The sequence below is a fragment of the Coregonus clupeaformis genome, chromosome 19, assembly GCF_020615455.1.
Source record: "Coregonus clupeaformis isolate EN_2021a chromosome 19, ASM2061545v1, whole genome shotgun sequence".
Classification (NCBI taxonomy): Eukaryota; Metazoa; Chordata; class Actinopteri; order Salmoniformes; family Salmonidae; genus Coregonus; species Coregonus clupeaformis.
In genome coordinates, this window is record NC_059210.1 from 45319088 (window position 1) to 45336485 (window position 17398).

At 42.6% G+C, this 17398-nt stretch overlaps 1 protein-coding gene across 1 annotated transcript in view; it reads right to left on the bottom strand.

The window, feature by feature from the left end:
• Positions 1-13228, bottom strand: part of LOC121531979 (choline/ethanolamine kinase) — a 29622-nt gene extending 16394 nt beyond the window's left edge. The window contains exons 1-4 of the mRNA XM_041837603.2: positions 13030-13228; positions 12419-12783; positions 12071-12179; positions 212-325 (exon numbers count right to left, since the gene is read on the bottom strand). Coding sequence (XP_041693537.2) covers positions 212-325; positions 12071-12179; positions 12419-12768 — 573 coding nt within the window. The 5' untranslated portion in view covers positions 12769-12783; positions 13030-13228. The remainder of the gene's footprint in view (positions 1-211; positions 326-12070; positions 12180-12418; positions 12784-13029) is intronic.
• Between the last annotated feature and the right edge of the window lie 4170 nt (positions 13229-17398).

The window sequence follows — 17398 nt, forward strand, 5'->3', positions numbered from 1 at the left end:
AACTTCAACCCATTGTATAATAGATTCTCCAAAATTGAAATATTCCAGGCATTTATATATAAATTCCAGTCGTACTTTATTAAAATACTTTTCAAAGTCAGCTATGAATACCAGTTATGAACGTGTGACTACGTAGCACACAACAAAAGTTGCAATGTCTGGCTATTATAATATTTTCTCTTGGTTTTATTATTCTTGTGTGTGCGCGTACCGGCAGGTACTGTTCCAGGCGTCCCTCAGGGAAGATTCCATAGAGCCGTGGCCCCAGTGCTCTCTCCGCCAGGATGGCAAACATCACACTCTCCAGGACCAGAGAATCCACTCCCTGTTCTCTCACACACACACACACACACACACACACACACACACACACACACACACACACACACACACACACACACACACACACACACACACACACACACACACACACACACACACACACACACACACAGAAGAGATGAGTCAGAGACCATTTCATGGGCTGCTGATGAGGACTGATGATGTTCTGTTCAGGGACTGTGTAATATTGAGTACATAACATTCATCTGTTTGATGTTAGGTCTAGCCTATGCCATGTCTCTTTCTGTAATGAATCCTTTCCTATCGCATTTTTTTGTACATAAAGCAAATATGAGAAAAACAGACAATATCTATCCATCTGTCAGCTCTACATGACTGATCTCAACACAGGACTTCTCATCTTGTGTAGATCTACAATGTACATATTGTATGTGGAATGTGTTAATTCTTAGCTCATGTGACCACATGATTATGTGGTCCTCTGTAGCTCAGTTGGTGGAGCATGGCACTTGCAACACCAGGATAGTGGGTTCGATTCCCGGGATTACTCATATGTAAAATGTATGCACACATCATGACTAAGTTGCTTTGAATAAACGCAATGGCATTATTTTATTATAATACGATGTGCAAGTGACACGTCAACTTTATTTCTGTATTCCTTGTTTTGTAGGCTAAGAATGAGCCTCAAATTTGCATCATCAAAGTCATGAAAATGCGACCATTTAAGATACAGTGGGGAGAACAAGTATTTGATACACTGCCGATTTTGCAGGTTTTCCTACTTACAAAGCATGTAGAGGTCTGTAATTTTTATCATAGGTACACTTCAACTGTGAGAGACGGAATCTAAAACAAAAATCCAGAAAATCACATTGTATGATTTTTAAGTAATTAATTTGCATTTTATTGCATGACATAAGTATTTCAGAAAAGCAGAACTTAATATTTGGTACAGAAACCTTTGTTTGCAATTACAGAGATCATACGTTTCCTGTAGGTCTTGACCAGGTTTGCACACACTGCAGCAGGGATTTTGGCCCACTCCTCCATACAGACCTTCTCCAGATCATTCAGGTTTTGGGGCTGTCGCTGGGCAATACGGACTTTCAGCTCCCTCCAAAGATTTTCTATTGGGTTCAGGTCTGGAGACCGGCTAGGCCACTCCAGGACCTTGAGATGCTCCTTATGGAGCCACTCCTTAGTTGCCCTGGCTGTGTGTTTCGGGTCGTTGTCATGCTGGAAGACCCAGCCACGACCCATCTTCAATGCACTTACTGAGGGAAGGAGGTTGTTGGCCAAGATCTCGCGATACATGGCCCTATCCATCCTCCCCTCAATACGGTGCAGTCGTCCTGTCCCCTTTGCAGAAAAGCATCCCCAAAGAATTGTTTCCACCTCCATGCTTCACGGTTGGGATGGTGTTCTTGGGGTTGTACTCATCCTTCTTCTTCCTCCAAACACGGCGAGTGGAGTTTAGGCCAAAAAGCTCTATTTTTGTCTCATCAGACCACATGCCCTTCTCCCATTCCTCCTCTGGATCATCCAGATGGTCATTGGCAAACTTCAGACGGGCCTGGACATGCGCTGGCTTGAGCAGGGGGGACCTTGCGTGGCGCTGCAGGATTTTAATCCATGACGGCGTAGTGTGTTTCTAATGGTTTTCTTTGAGACTGTGGTCCCAGCTCTCTTCAGGTCATTGACCAGGTCCTGCCGTGTAGTTCTGGGCTGATCCCTCACCTTCCTCATGATCATTGATGCCCCACGAGGTGAGATCTTGCATGGAGTCCCAGACCGAGGGTGATTGACCGTCATCTTGAACTTCTTCCATTTTCTAATAATTGCGCCAACAGTTGTTGCCTTCTCACCAAGCTGCTTGCCTATTGTCCTGTAGCCCATCCCAGCCTTGTGCAGGTCTACAATTTTATCCCTGAAGTCCTTACACAGCTCTATGGTATTGGCCATTGTGGAGAGGTTGGAGTCTGTTTGATTGAGTGTGTGGACAGGTGTCTGTTATACAGGTAACGAGTTCAAACAGGTGCAGTTAATACAGGTAATGAGTGGAGAACAGGAGGGCTTCTTAAAGAAAAACTAACAGGTCTGTGAGAGCCGGAATTCTTACTGGTTGGTAGGTGATCAAATACTTATGTCATACAATAAAATGCAAATTAATTACTTAAAAATCATACAATGTGATTGAAGTGTACCTATGATAAAAATTACAGACCTCTACATGCTTTGTAAGTAGGAAAACCTGCAAAATCGGCAGTGTATCAAATATGACTGTAAGTCGCTTTGGATAAAAGCGTCTGCTAAATGGCATATTATTATTATTATTACTTGTTCTCCCCACTGTATATATTAAATTGTTTAAACGTGTTTTCAAGTGAATTAACTTAACATTTGCCATATTTGACGGCCAAGAAGTAGTACGAAGTCGAAAAGTTTAATCTGTTTCATTAGATCTACAGGCATGAACTACAAATCTTTTGACAGCTCGCCGGTCCACAATCAAACATTTTTTTAAAGTATTGGCTGCCAACGTTCTGTAAAAAAAAAACTGCGTATTCCAATATAAAACACAAATGGCCTGTAACGAATGGGTTCTTACCAAGTCCTGAGCAGGCACGCTCTGGCATGCTATCAAAGCAGCAGGAGATGTAGTCCAAATTAGACTTTTCTAACTTTCGGCAACTTGTCTTACTTAATGAGCGTCAAATATTTTGATAAAAGGCATCAGGTCTGGCTAAATCAATACATAAATAATAAGAATATAATTTTATACAGTGCCTTCGGAAAGTATTCAGACCCCTTGACGTTCATATTTTGTTACGTTACAGCCTTATTCAAAAATACAATTATTTCCCCCCTCATCAATCTACACACAATACCCCATAATGACAAAGCAAAAACAGGTTGACATTTTTGCAAATGTATTAAAAATAAAAAACAGAAATATTACATTTACATAAGTATTCAGACCCTTTACTCAGTACTTTGTTGAAGCACCTTTGGCAGCGATTACAGCATCAAAGTCTTCTTGGGTATGACGCTACACGCTTGGCACACCTGTATTTGGGGAGTTTCTCCCATTCTTCTCTGCAGATCCTCTCAAGCTCTGTCAGGTTGGATGCGGAGCGTTGCTGCAGAGCTATTTTCAGGTTTCTCCAGAGATGTTCGATCGGGTTCAAGTCCGGGCTCTGGTTGGGCCACTCAAGGCATTCAGAGACTTGATCCGAAGCCACTCCTGCGTTATCTTGGCTGTGCGCTTAGGATCGTTGTCCTGTTGGAAGGTGAACCTTTGCCCCAGACTGAGGTCCTGAGCGCTCTGGAGCAGGTTTTCATCAAGGATCTCTCTGTACTTTGCTCCGTTCATCTTTGCCTCGATCCTGACTAGTCTCCCAGTCCCTGCAGCTGAAAAACATCCCCACAGCATGATGCTGCCACCACCATTCTTCACCGTAAGGATGGTGCCAGGTTTCCTTCCAGACGTGACGCTTGGCATTCAGGCCAAAGAGTTCAATCTTGGTTTCATCAGACCAGAGAATCTTGTTTCTCATGGTCTGAGTTTTTAGGTGCCCTTTGCTAAACGCCCAGCATGCGGTCATGTGCCTTTTACTGAGGAGTGGCTTCCGTCTGGTGACTCTACCATGAAGGCCTGATTGGTGGAGTGCTGCAGAGATGGTTGTCCTTCTGGAAGGTTCTCCCATCTCCAGAGAGGAACTCTAGAGCGCTGTCAGAGTGACCATCAGGTTCTTGGTCACCTCCCTGATCAGGGCCCTTCTCCCCCGATTGCTTAGTTTGGCCGGGCTACCAGCTCTAGGAAGAGTCTTGGTGGTTCCAAACTTCCACTTAAGAATGATGGATGCCACTTACGGACCTTCAATGCTGCAGGCATTTTTTGGTACCCTTCCCCTGATCTGTGCCTCGACACAATCCTGTCTCGGAGCTCTACAGACAATTCCTTCGACTTCATGGCTTGGTTTTTGCTCTGACATGCATGGTCAACTGTGGGACCTTATAGACAGTTGTGTGCCTTTCCAAATCATGTCCAATCAATTGAATTTACCACAGATGGACTCCAATCAAGTTGTAGAAACATCTCAAGGATGATCAATGGAAACAAGATGCACCTGAGCTCAATTTCGAGTCTCATAGCAAAGGGTCTGAATACTTATATAAATAAGGTATTTCTGTTTTAAATTTTTACTAAATTTCCTAACATTTCTAAAAAGCTTTGTCAATATGGGGTAGTGTGTAGATTGCTGAAGATTTTTTATTCATTTAATCCATTTTAGAATAAGGCTGTAACTTAACAAAATATGGAAAAAGTAAAGGGTTTGAATACTTTCAGAAGGCACTGTACTTTCACAAGGCAGTACTGTGAAAAAGTTTTTGCCCCCTTTCAAATTCTCTACTTTTGCATATTTTTGAAAGTGAACGTTATCAGCTCTTCAACCAAAACCTAATTTTAGATAAAGGGAACCTGAGTGAACAAATAAAACAACAATTACATACTTATTTCATAAAACAAAGTTATGCAACACCCAATGCCCCCGTGTGAAAAAGTAATTGCCCCCTTACACTTAATAACTGGTTGTGCCACCTTTAGCTGCAATGACTCCAACCAAATGCAAGAAAAGTTATACTTTTGACTCATTTGTCCATAGAACATTCTTCCAAGAGTCTTGATGATCATCCAGGTGCTTCTTGGCAAACTTCATTCAACCTTTTGGACGAGATAGGTCCCATTATGTGTGGCGAAAACCAAACACTGCATTCCACAGTAAGAACCTCTACCAATGGTCAAGCATGGTAGTTGTAGTGTGATGGTTTGGGGATGCTTTGTTGCCTCAGGACCTGGACGACCTGCCTTAATAGAAGGAACAATGAATTCTGCTCTGTATCAGAGAATTCTACATGAGAATGTCAGGCCATCCGTCTGTGAGCTGAAGCTGAAGCGCAGCTGGGTCATGCAGCAAGACAATGATCCAAAACACACAATCAAGTGGTTAAAAAGCAACACATTTTAAGTTTTGGAATGGCCTAGTCAAAGTCCAGACCTAATCCCAATTGAGAAATTGTGGCAGCACTTGAAACGATCAGCTCATGCTTGAAAATCTGCAAATGTCACTGAGTTAAAGCAGTTCTGCACGCAGGAGTGGGCCAAAATTCCTCCACAGCGATGTGAGACTGATCAACAACTACAGGAAGCATTTGGTTGCAGTCATTGCAGCTAGATAAAGGTGGCACAACCAGTAATGCGTGTAAGGGGGCAATTACTTTATCACACAGGGGAATTGGGTGTTGCATAACTTTGTAAATTAAATAAAATAAGTATATATTTGTATTTTATTTAAAACTCAGGTCCCCTTGATCTAATATTAGGTTTTGGTTGAAGATATGATAACATTCAGTATCAAAAATATGCAAAAATCTGAAAAGGGGCAAATACAGGTAGTGTATATACATTGCCGTGAAAAATTAAAAAGTTTGGACACACCTACTCATTCAAGGGTTTTTCTTTATTTTTACATTGTAGAATAATAGTGAAGACATCAAAACTATGAAATAACACATATGGAATCATGTAGTAACCAAAGAAGTGTTAAACAAATCAAAATATATTTTATATTTGATATTCTTCAAATAGTCACCCTTTGCCTTGATGACAGCTTTGCACACTCTTAGCATTCTTTCAACCAGCTTCATGAGGTAATCACCTCATAACCGGTGCCCCCGCACACCGACTCTGTACCGGTACCCCCTGTATATAGCCTCCCTACTGTTATTTTATTTTACTGCTGCTCTTTAATGATTTATAATTTTTTTATGTGTTTTCTTCTTTTCTTATAAACTGCATTGTTGGTTAAGGGCTTGTAAGTAAGCATTTAACTGTAAGGTCTACCCCTGTTGTATTTGGTGCATGTGGTAAATAACATTTGATTTGATTTTAATGCATTTCAATTAACAGGTATGCCTTCTTAAAAGTTAATTTGTGGAATTTATTTCCTTCTTAATGCGTTTGAGCCAATCAGTTGTTGTGACAAGGTAGGGAGGGGGGGGTATACAGAAGATAGCCCTATTTGGTAAAAGACTAAGTCCATATTATGGCAAGAACAGCTCAAATAAGCAAAGAGAAATGACAGTCCATCATTACTTTAAGACATGAAGGTCAGTCAATACGGAACATTTTAAGAACTTTGAAAGTTTCTTCAAGTGCAGTCGCAAAAACCATCAAGCTCTATGATAAAACTGGCTCTCATGAGGACCGCCACAGGAATGGAAAACCCAGAGTTACCTCTGTTGCAGAGGATAAGTTCATTAGAGTTACAGAGTTACCAGCCTCAGAAATTGCAGCCCAAATAAATGCTTCACAGAGCTCAAGTCACAGACATCTCAACAGCAACTGTTTAGAGGGGACTGTGTGAATCAGGCCATGGTCGAATTGCTGCAAAGAAACCACTACTAAAGGACACCAATAAGAAGAAGAGACCTGCTTGGGCCAAGAAACATGAGCAATGGACATTAAACCGGTGGAAATGTGTCCTTTGGTCTGGAGTCAAAATGTGAGATTTTTGGTTCCAACCGCTGTGTCTTTGTGAGACGCGGTGTTGGTGAACGGATGATCTACGTATGTGTAGTTCCCACAGTAAAGCATGTAGGAGGTGGTGCTATGGTGAGGGGTGCTTTGCTGGTGACACTGTCTTTGATTTAATTAAAATTCAAGGCACACTTAACTAGCATGGCTACCACAGCATTCTGCAGTGATACGCAATCCCATCTGGTTTGGGCTTAGTGGGACTATAATTTGTTTTTCAACAGGACAATGACCCAACACACCTCCAGGCTGTGTAAGTGCTATTTTACCAAGAAAGAGAGTGATGGAGTGCTGCATCAGATGACCTGGCCTCCACAATCCCCCAATCTTAACTCAATTAAGATAGTTTGGGATGAGTCGGACCGCAGAGTGAAGGAAAAGCAGCCAACAAGTGCTCAGCTTATGTGGGAACTCCTTCAAGACTGTTGGAAAAGCATTCCAGGTGAAGCTGGTTGAGAGAATGCCAAGAGTGTGCAAAGCTGTCAAAGCAAAGGGTGGCTATTTGAAGAATCTCAAATATAAAATATATTTTGATTTGTTTAACAGTTTTTTGGTTACTACATGATTCCATATGTGTTATTTCATAGTTTTGATGTCTTCACTATTATTCTACAATGTAGAAAATAGTAAAAATAAAGTGTCCAAACTTTTGACTGGTACTGTATCTTAAATGACCACGTTTTCATGAATTTGATTATATAATCTTGAAGCACATTCAAAAGAGCCGGGACATGACCCCAGAAGTATGACGTCACTTGCACATTGTCTATTCTTCGTCTAAATATTCTAGGGCTGGGAATTGCCAGGGACCTCACGATATTATCACGATTCTTAGGTGTCGATACAATATGTATTGCGATTCTATACATATCACGATTCTATATGTATTGCGATTCTATACATATCACGATTCTATACATATCACGATTCTATATGTATTGCGATTCTATACATATCACGATTCTATATGTATTGCGATTCAATACTGTGATTTTATTGCGATTCGATGTTCCAATACAGTGAGCTCCAAAAGTATTGGGACAGTGACACTTTTTGTTTTGGCTCTGTAAGTGCAGACTGTCAGCTTTGATTCAAGGGTATTTCCATCCATATCGGGTGAATCATTTAGAAATTGCAGCACTTTCTGTACATAGTCCCCCCATTTTAGGGGACCAAAAGTATTCGCACAAATTCACTTATATGTGTATTAAAGTAGTACAAAGTTACAGTGGGGAAAAAAAGTATTTAGTCAGCCACCAATTGTGCAAGTTCTCCCACTTAAAAAGATGAGAGAGGCCTGTAATTTTCATCATAGGTACACGTCAACTATGACAGACAAAATGAGAAAAAAAATCCAGAAAATCACATTGTAGGATTTTTTATGGATTTATTTGCAAATTATGGTGGAAAATAAGTATTTGGTCAATAACAAAAGTTTCTCAATACTTTGTTATATACCCTTTGTTGGCAATGACACAGGTCAAACGTTTTCTGTAAGTCTTCACAAGGTTTTCACACACTGTTGCTGGTATTTTGGCCCATTCCTCCATGCAGATCTCCTCTAGAGCAGTGATGTTTTGGGGCTGTCGCTGGGCAACACAGACTTTCAACTCCCTCCAAAGATTTTCTATGGGGTTGAGATCTGGAGACTGGCTAGGCCACTCCAGGACCTTGAAATGCTTCTTACGAAGCCAATCCTTCGTTGCCCGGGCGGTGTGTTTGGGATCATTGTCATGCTGAAAGACCCAGCCACGTTTCATCTTCAATGCCCTTGCTGATGGAAGGAGGTTTTCACTCAAAATCTCACGATACATGGCCCCATTCATTCTTTCCTTTACACGGATCAGTCGTCCTGGTCCCTTTGCAGAAAAACAGCCCCAAAGCATGATGTTTCCACCCCCATGCTTCACAGTAGGTATGGTGTTCTTTGGATGCAACTCAGCATTCTTTGTCCTCCAAACACGACGAGATGAGTTTTTACCAAAAAGTTATATTTTGGTTTCATCTGACCATTAGACATTCTCCCAATCCTCTTCTGGATCATCCAAATGCACTCTAGCAAACTTCAGACGGGCCTGGACATGTACTGGCTTAAGCAGGGGGACACGTCTGGCACTGCAGGACTTGAGTCCCTGGCGGCGTAGTGTGTTACTGATGGTAGGCTTTGTTACTTTGGTCCCAGCTCTCTGCAGGTCATTCACTAGGTCCCCCGTGTGGTTCTGGGATTTTTGCTCACCGTTCTTGTGATCATTTTGACCCCACGGGGTGAGATCTTGCGTGGAGCCCCAGATCGGGGGGAGATTATCAGTGGTCTTGTATGTCTTCCATTTCCTAATAATTGCTCCCACAGTTGATTTCTTCAAACCAAGCTGCTTACCTATTGCAGATTCAGTCTTCCCAGCCTGGTGCAGGTCTACAATTTTGTTTCTGGTGTCCTTTGACAGCTCTTTTGGTCTTGGCCATAGTCGAGTTTGGAGTGTGACTGTTTGAGGTTGTGGACAGGTGTCTTTTATACTGATAACAAGTTCAAACAGGTGCCATTAATACAGCTAACGGGTGGAGGACAGAGGAGCCTCTTAAAGAAGAAGTTACAGGTCTGTGAGAGCCAGAAATCTTGCTTGTTTGTAGGTGACCAAATACTTATTTTCCACCATAATTTGCAAATAAATTCATAAAAAATCCTACAATGTGATTTTCTGGAAAAAATTCTCAATTTGTCTGTCATAGTTGACGTGTACCTATGATGAAAATTACAGGCCTCTCTCATCTTTTTAAGTGGGAGAACTTGCACAATTGGTGGCTGACTAAATAATTTTTTTCCCCACTGTAAGTATTTGGTCCCATAGTCATAGCACACAATGACTACATCAAGCTTGTGACGCTACAAATTTGTTGGGTTTGCTGTTTGTTTTGGTTTCAGATTATTTTGTGCCCAATAGAAATTAATGGTAAATAATGTATTGTGTCATTTTGGAGTCATTTTTATTGTAATTAAGAATTGATCATGAATAATGATGAGTGGTAAAGTTAGACGCACAAATATAATATTCCCAGGACATGCTAACCGCTCACCATGACAATAACAGGGGAGGTAAGTATTTTTTGGGGGGGTATGATATTTATGCCTCTAACGTTCTCATTCATCATTACTCACGATTAATTCAGGATTAGCCGTAATCATGGTAGCATCCAAACTAATTTAGAAACGTATTCTATTCTTATTTACCTACTACCATACCCTGTTCAAAGGCACTTAAATATTTTGTCTTGCCCATTCATCCTCTGAATGGCAGACATACACAATCTGTCTCAAGGCTTAAAGATCCTTCTTTAACCCGTCTCCTCCCCTTCATTTACACTGATTGAAGTGGATTTAACAGGAGACATCAATAAGGGATCATAGCTTTCACATGTTCAGTCTATGTCGTGAAAGCGCAGGTGTCCCTAATGTTTTGTACACTCAGTGTATGTATGCATGTATAACAAAAATATAAACGCAACATGTAAATAGTTGGTCCCATGTTTCATGAGCTGAAAAAAATGCTTATTTCTCTTAAATTTTGTGCACAAATTTATTTACATCCGTGTTAGTGAGCATTTCTCAATTGCCAACACAATTCATCCACCTGACAGGTGTGGCATATTAAGAGGCTGATTAAACAACATGATCATTACACAGGTACACCTTGTGCTGGGGACAATAAAAGGCCCCTCTAAAATGTGCAGTTTTGTCACACAACACAATGCCACAGATGTCTCAAGTTTTAAGGGAGCATGCAATTGGCATTCTGACTGCAGGAATGTGCACCAGAGCTGTTGCCAGAGAATTTAATGTTCATTTCTCTACCATAAGCCACCTCCAAAGCTGTTTTATAGAATTTTGCAGTAAGTCCAACCGACCTCACAACCGCAGACCACGTGTATGGCGTCATGTGGGCGCACTGTTTGTGTTATGAACAGAGTGCCCCATGGCAGTTGGGCTATGGTATGGGCAGGCATATGCTGCACAGAGATACCGTGACAATATCCTGAGGGCCATTGTCATGCCATTCATCCGCGAGTTGGGTACTACCAACACATGTCTAGAGTGCATAAGAGGAGATACCATGACTCAACAGTCAAGTGGAATTTTACTGTGGTCATGACTCATGACTGCTGGTGTGGCAGTAATACAGTCACTGCAGCAGCCCTAGTAACAACATGAATTGGTTCATGAGTCAGAATTATTACATAAAGTGCGACTCGAGTTCACGCCATCAGCTGGAAGACAGTGTCCCCTTTTTGGAGAGGCAGCCTCTCCGCTGCTCCCTCTCCCCCCTCAGGAAAGAAAAGTTTGCTCCTCTCGAAAGTGGAACAATATATGGGGCAAGCGAATTACTTAAATCTGTCTGGAATAAATGCAGGCAGCAGCAGCCAGCCATTTATTAGCCTATTTCGTTGATAATTGAATAGGACTAAGGAAGTAAATCATGTGCATTTTCAGCTGTCAGTATCATTTCTTAGCTTTTAACAATGTGCTTTGAGATGCGCTCTGAGTGATAGCGCAGTAATGTGCCCTTGAAGTATAGGCTTTACCGGCATTTAAAGCGCACTTCCGGGTTTTCCGATTAAGAGTCAATCCAATTACGAATATCAAGTGTGATAAAACAGAACAGATATGATTACGAATATGATGAGATCGGCACACCCCTAGCAATCACAATTTGTTTGCTCATCACCTAAGGCACAGTGAGATGGAAGTAGATGCACGCGATGCATGCATACTAACCAAGTTTTGCAGGTGTTTACATGGTTTTGCGCATGTGCCAGGTGATAGAAATCTTGACGGCAGTACCAGCGTTTTGAAAAGTCGGTTTAATAATACTTTCCGGTGGATATTTTTTTCTCAAACGTCAACCCAAACAACGACCAAACGCACAGACAACTGGTAGATTAAGTTCAACTGTAATTGTATTCAACATTCTGGCTTGTAAGGAAACTAGGCAAGTTTTTGCAATGCTTTAATTCAGACTGTGTTCCAGAAAGCTAGTATCAGTCTGATTTATTTATGTGATTATAAGTTCCCAGTCATTTCAATGTGAACAGGCACAGGCAAACGAAATCTAGGCTATAGCTTGACAAACTACATTAGCCATCTGGAACAATTATCGACTTAAGGTGGCTGACCTGTAGGATGGCCCCATACACTCGCAACAGGACCCTGCGAGGTTCATCTCCAATAGTGTGGGCATGGTCTGGCAGACTGCACATGAACAGCAGGTTGCTGAGTCCACCACTGCAGACAAACAGAGAGAGCGAGAGAGAGAAGTTGGACATTGGACTGTCACTTTCATATGTGCTAACGTGGACAGAGTGGAGCATAGTACAATATCATACAGGATATTCATAAAGTTATGTCAGAGAGTGTGGCGTTATTTTTAGTGTGTGTTTCAGAGAGACAGACAGAAAGGGAGAGATTATTATTTGCCTGTGTGAGAAAAAGACCCTGATCTTTCAGTCCGCATCACAGATTACCTGACAATGCTGATCTGAAAATCTGCCTCGGGAATGCTTTTCCATGACCCGGAGAGGAAGTCTCGGCACCAGGCGAACGCTCTGCCTTTCGTATCCCTGTCCACCTCCTCTGTCCGCCCATCCCGGTACGACTCCGCTTCTGAGTCGTCATCACCATTTGCTCCACGGGGACTCGGCGCCGCGAGGTTGCTCTCATTGATGACCACGGTGTCCCCAACCTTTTTATTATCCACGGTTGGACCAGTGTCCTCCGTCTTCAGAGTGGGAATGTATCTCAAAGTCGCCGTCTTGTCAGATTTGCCAAGCGCCCCTTCGCTGTGACACTCCATCACATTTTGGCCCGACTGCATCGCAGTTTAACTTGTCTGGTTGTAGTTCAGAATAAATTCAGTCCCAACTCGCTGTCAGATTCAGTTAGCTAGCTAAATTAACTTCAATGATCAGACATAGCTAGCTAGTTAGTAAAAACTGATAGTGTGTAAATTATGCAGTAACAGTTAGCTATCGTTAGTTAGTTTTCAAACTTCAACCAAAACGAACTAACGTACGTTACAGTAGCTAGCTAGCCAGCTATCTAACATAAATAAAACGGGGATGAAAGGGTACTGTACCACTGGTGAGACGTCCACCTTGAAGGCTGGAGAGTAATGGCAAAGATATTTATAACTAACCGTGTTAGTAGCTAGCTCCTTCTTCTATCTGTGGTAATTTCGCCTCGGTAGATTAATTCATGCACCCGTCAAATACTTCCTCCAGAGATACAGTACTTTATATCTCTGCTTCCTCCTGGATTTGACCAGCGTCAGCGTCTCATCAGCAACACTAAAGCAGTACTTCCGGGTCACGGAATTTCGGAAACGTTCACAATAAAAGTCCCCCACGTAATAGTAGGAGTGTCATTATTAACCTGTATTTATTCATGATAAATTAAAATAAATCTAAATATTATCAATAATTAATATTTGTTAATATTTAAGTGATATTTCCATTACATTTGGGGTTTAAAACATGTTCCAAGGTAAAATAAATGCCCCCAATGCAATACACTGTATATACAATTATATATACACTGCTCAAAAAAATAAAGGGAACACTAAAATAACACATCCTAGATCTGAATGAATGAAATAATCTTATTAAATACTTTTTTCTTTACATAGTTGAATGTGCTGACAACAAAATCACACAAAAATGATCAATGGAAATCAAATTTATCAACCCATGGAGGTCTGGATTTGGAGTCACCCTCAAAATTAAAGTGGAAAACCACACTACAGGCTGATCCAACTTTGATGTAATGTCCTTAAAACAAGTCAAAATGAGGCTCAGTAGTGTGTGTGGCCTCCACATGCCTGTATGACCTCCCTACAACGCCTGGGCATGCTCCTGATGAGGTGGCGGATGGTCTCCTGAGGGATCTCTTCCCAGACCTGGACTAAAGCATCCACCAACTCCTGGACAGTCTGTGGTGCAACGTGGCGTTGGTGCATGGAGCGAGACATGATGTCCCAGATGTTCTCAATTGGATTCAGGTCTGGGGAACGGGCGGGCCAGTCCATAGCATCAATGCCTTCCTCTTGCAGGAACTGCTGACACACTCCAGCCACATGAGGTCTAGCATTGTCTTGCATTAGGAGGAACCCAGGGCCAACCGCACCAGCATATGGTCTCACAAGGGGTCTGAGGATCTCATCTCGGTACCTAATGGCAGTCAGGCTACCTCTGGCGAGCACATGGAGGGCTGTGCGGCCCCCCAAAGAAATGCCACCCCACACCATGACTGACCTACCGCCAAACCGGTCATGCTGGAGGATGTTGCAGGCAGCAGAATGTTCTCCACGGCGTCTCCAGACTCTGTCACGTCTGTCACGTGCTCAGTGTGAACCTGCTTTCATCTGTGAAGAGCACAGGGCGCCAGTGGCGAATTTGCCAATCTTGGTGTTCTCTGGCAAATGCCAAACGTCCTGCACGGTGTTGGGCTGTAAGCACAACCCCCACCTGTGGACGTCGGGCCCTCATACCACCCTCATGGAGTCTGTTTCTGACCATTTGAGCAGACACATGCACATTCGTGGCCTGCTGGTGGTCATTTTGCAGGGCTCTGGCAGTGCTCCTCCTGCTCCTCCTTGCACAAAGGCGGAGGTAGCAGTCCTGCTGCTGGGTTGTTGCCCTCCTACGGCCTCCTCCACGTCTCCTGATGTACTGGCCTGTCTCCTGGTAGCGCCTCCATGCTCTGGACACTACGCTGACAAACACAGCAAACCTTCTTGCCACAGCTCGCATTGATGTGCCATCCTGGATGTGCTACACTACCTGAGCCACTTGTGTGGGTTGTAGACTCCGTCTCATGCTACCACTAGAGTGAAAGCACCGCCAGCATTCAAAAGTGACCAAAACATCAGCCAGGAAGCATAGGAACTGAGAAGTGGTCTGTGGTCACCAGCTGCAAAACCAGTCCTTTATTGGGGGTGTCTTGCTAATTGCCTATAATTTCCACCTGTTGTCTATTCCATTTGCACAACAGCATGTGAAATTTATTGTCAATCAGTGTTGCTTCCTAAGTGGACAGTTTGATTTCACAGAAGTGTGATTGACTTGGAGTTACATTGTGTTGTTTAAGTGTTCCCTTTATTTTTTTGCCTTATAGAGAGAAAATTATTCTAGATGCCGAAGTAAAAGTGGGGTTGGGAGTATTCACTAGGGTCTGTAGAATCTATATATGGTGTTATTTCATGGGGGACTGAGGTTTATATGCCCAGCAACACTTTCTACTTCACCAACTCCATGGCCCCCAATGCAATACACTATAGGCCTATAAATTACATATTGGCTTAGAGAGAAAACTTTTTTAGGTGCCGAAGTAAAAATGGAGTTGGGATTATTCACTAGGGTCTGTAGAATCTATATATGGTGTTATTTCATGGGGCACTTTCTACCCCTCTTTCTGCTCTTTCCTTGACATACGTAGACTGACCAGGTGAATCCAGGTGAAAGCTATGATCCCTTATTGATGTCACCTGTTAAATTCACTTCAAACTGTTTAGATGAAGGGGAGAAGACAGGTTAAAGAAGGATTACTAAACCTTGAGACAATTGAGACATGGATTGTTTATGTGTGCCATTCAGAGTGTGAATGGGCAAGACAAAATATTTAAGTGCCTTTGAACGGGGTATTGTAGTAGCTGCCAGGCGCACTAGATTGAGTGTGTCAAGAATTGCAACGCTGATGGGTTTTTCATGCTCAACAGTTTCCGTGTGTATCAAAAATGGTCCACCACCCAAAAGACATCCAGCCAACGGAAGGCCAGTGGTTGAAAATGGGTAATTGATGAAAGAGGACAGAGGAGGCTGACACGAATTGTGCAGAGCAACAGAGGGCTACAATTAGTCAACTGACAGTCCAGTACAACATTTGTCCCCTTAAAAGAATGCACAACTTGTGTAGCTCAGTTGGTAGAGAATGGCATTTGCAATGCCAGGGTTGTGGGTTCGATTCCCACGGGGGGCCAGTATGAAAAAAAAAGATGTATGCACTCACTGACTGTAAGTCGCTCTGGATAAGAGTGTCTGCTAAATGACTAAAATGTCGTACCTTGACACGAGTATGGTTTGGCAGCTGACGACCTTACAGAGTTCCACTTCATTCAGCAAGAAACTGTGGTTGCAGTGGGCTAAGGAATGAAAACACTGGACAATTGGAAAAACATTGCCTGGTCTAATGAATCCCGGTTCCTGCTGTTTCACTCTGATGGGAGGACTAGGGTATCCATCATGCCACATGTTAACATTGCAGGCTGGTGGTGGGATGGTGTGTTTTCATGGCACACATTGGGCCACTTGATAAAAGTGGAGCAACGTTTGAATGCTTCAGCATATCTGACATCATTGCCAATCAGGTGCATCCCTTCATGGCAGTGGTGTATCCATCTGCGAATTGATTATTTTCAGCAGGATAATGACCCACGCCACAAGGCTATGATTGTCCAGGAATGATTCCACGAACATGACAGTGCATTCAGCTTACTGCAGTGGCCTGCCCAGTCACCAGATCTCAATCCAATTGAGCGTCTGTGGGATGAAATTGAACGATCTATTCGGAGTAGAGATCCACTATCAGCCAACTTAAAACAACCATGGGAAGCATTGGAGTCAACATGGGCCAGCATCCATTTAGAATGCTTTTGACACCTTGTAGAGTCCATGCCCCCGACGAATTGAAGCTGTTCTGAGGGCAAAGGGGGGTGCAACTCAGTATTAGGAAGGATCATTTTTCTATTACATTTTTTATTTGAAGACTGCTTGAATAAAAATGTATTTGGACATACTGCTATTAGCCCATACAATCGCATTGAATAACATATTCACTACCTGGAACAACAGATAGTCCCACCCACAAAATCAAAATAAAGTTTGTTCTGAAGTGTCTGTCCTATATCCGAGAGATATACGAAAGATCAGGAAACATTTGTTGTTGTTTTTTACATGTATTTAACCCCTTATTTTTGGCACTATAAATAATTGGTATACACATTACATTGAAATATAATCAAAGCCTACTGGATGACAACAAAGCCTACTGTCTCCCGAGTGGCGCAGTGGTCTAAGGCACTGCATCGCAGTGCTAGCTGTGTCACTAGAGATCCTGGTTCGAATCCAGGCTCTGTCGTAGCCGGCCGCGACCGGGAGACCCATGGGGTGGCGCACAATTGGCCCAGCGTTGTCCAGGGTAGGGGAGGGAATGGCCGGCAGGGATGTAGCTCAGTTGGTAGAGCATGGCGTTTGCAACGCCAGGGTTGTGGGTTCGATTCCCACGGGGGTTATAAAAAATTATGTATGCACTAACTGTAAGTCGCTCTGGATAAGAGCGTCTGCTAAATGACAAAAAAAAAAAAAAAAAACTTGTTTTTAACCAAGACAGAAGAATTTATAACTGACTTTTTCCTACATAACATAGGAACAGCAGATCACCTTATTGTATGG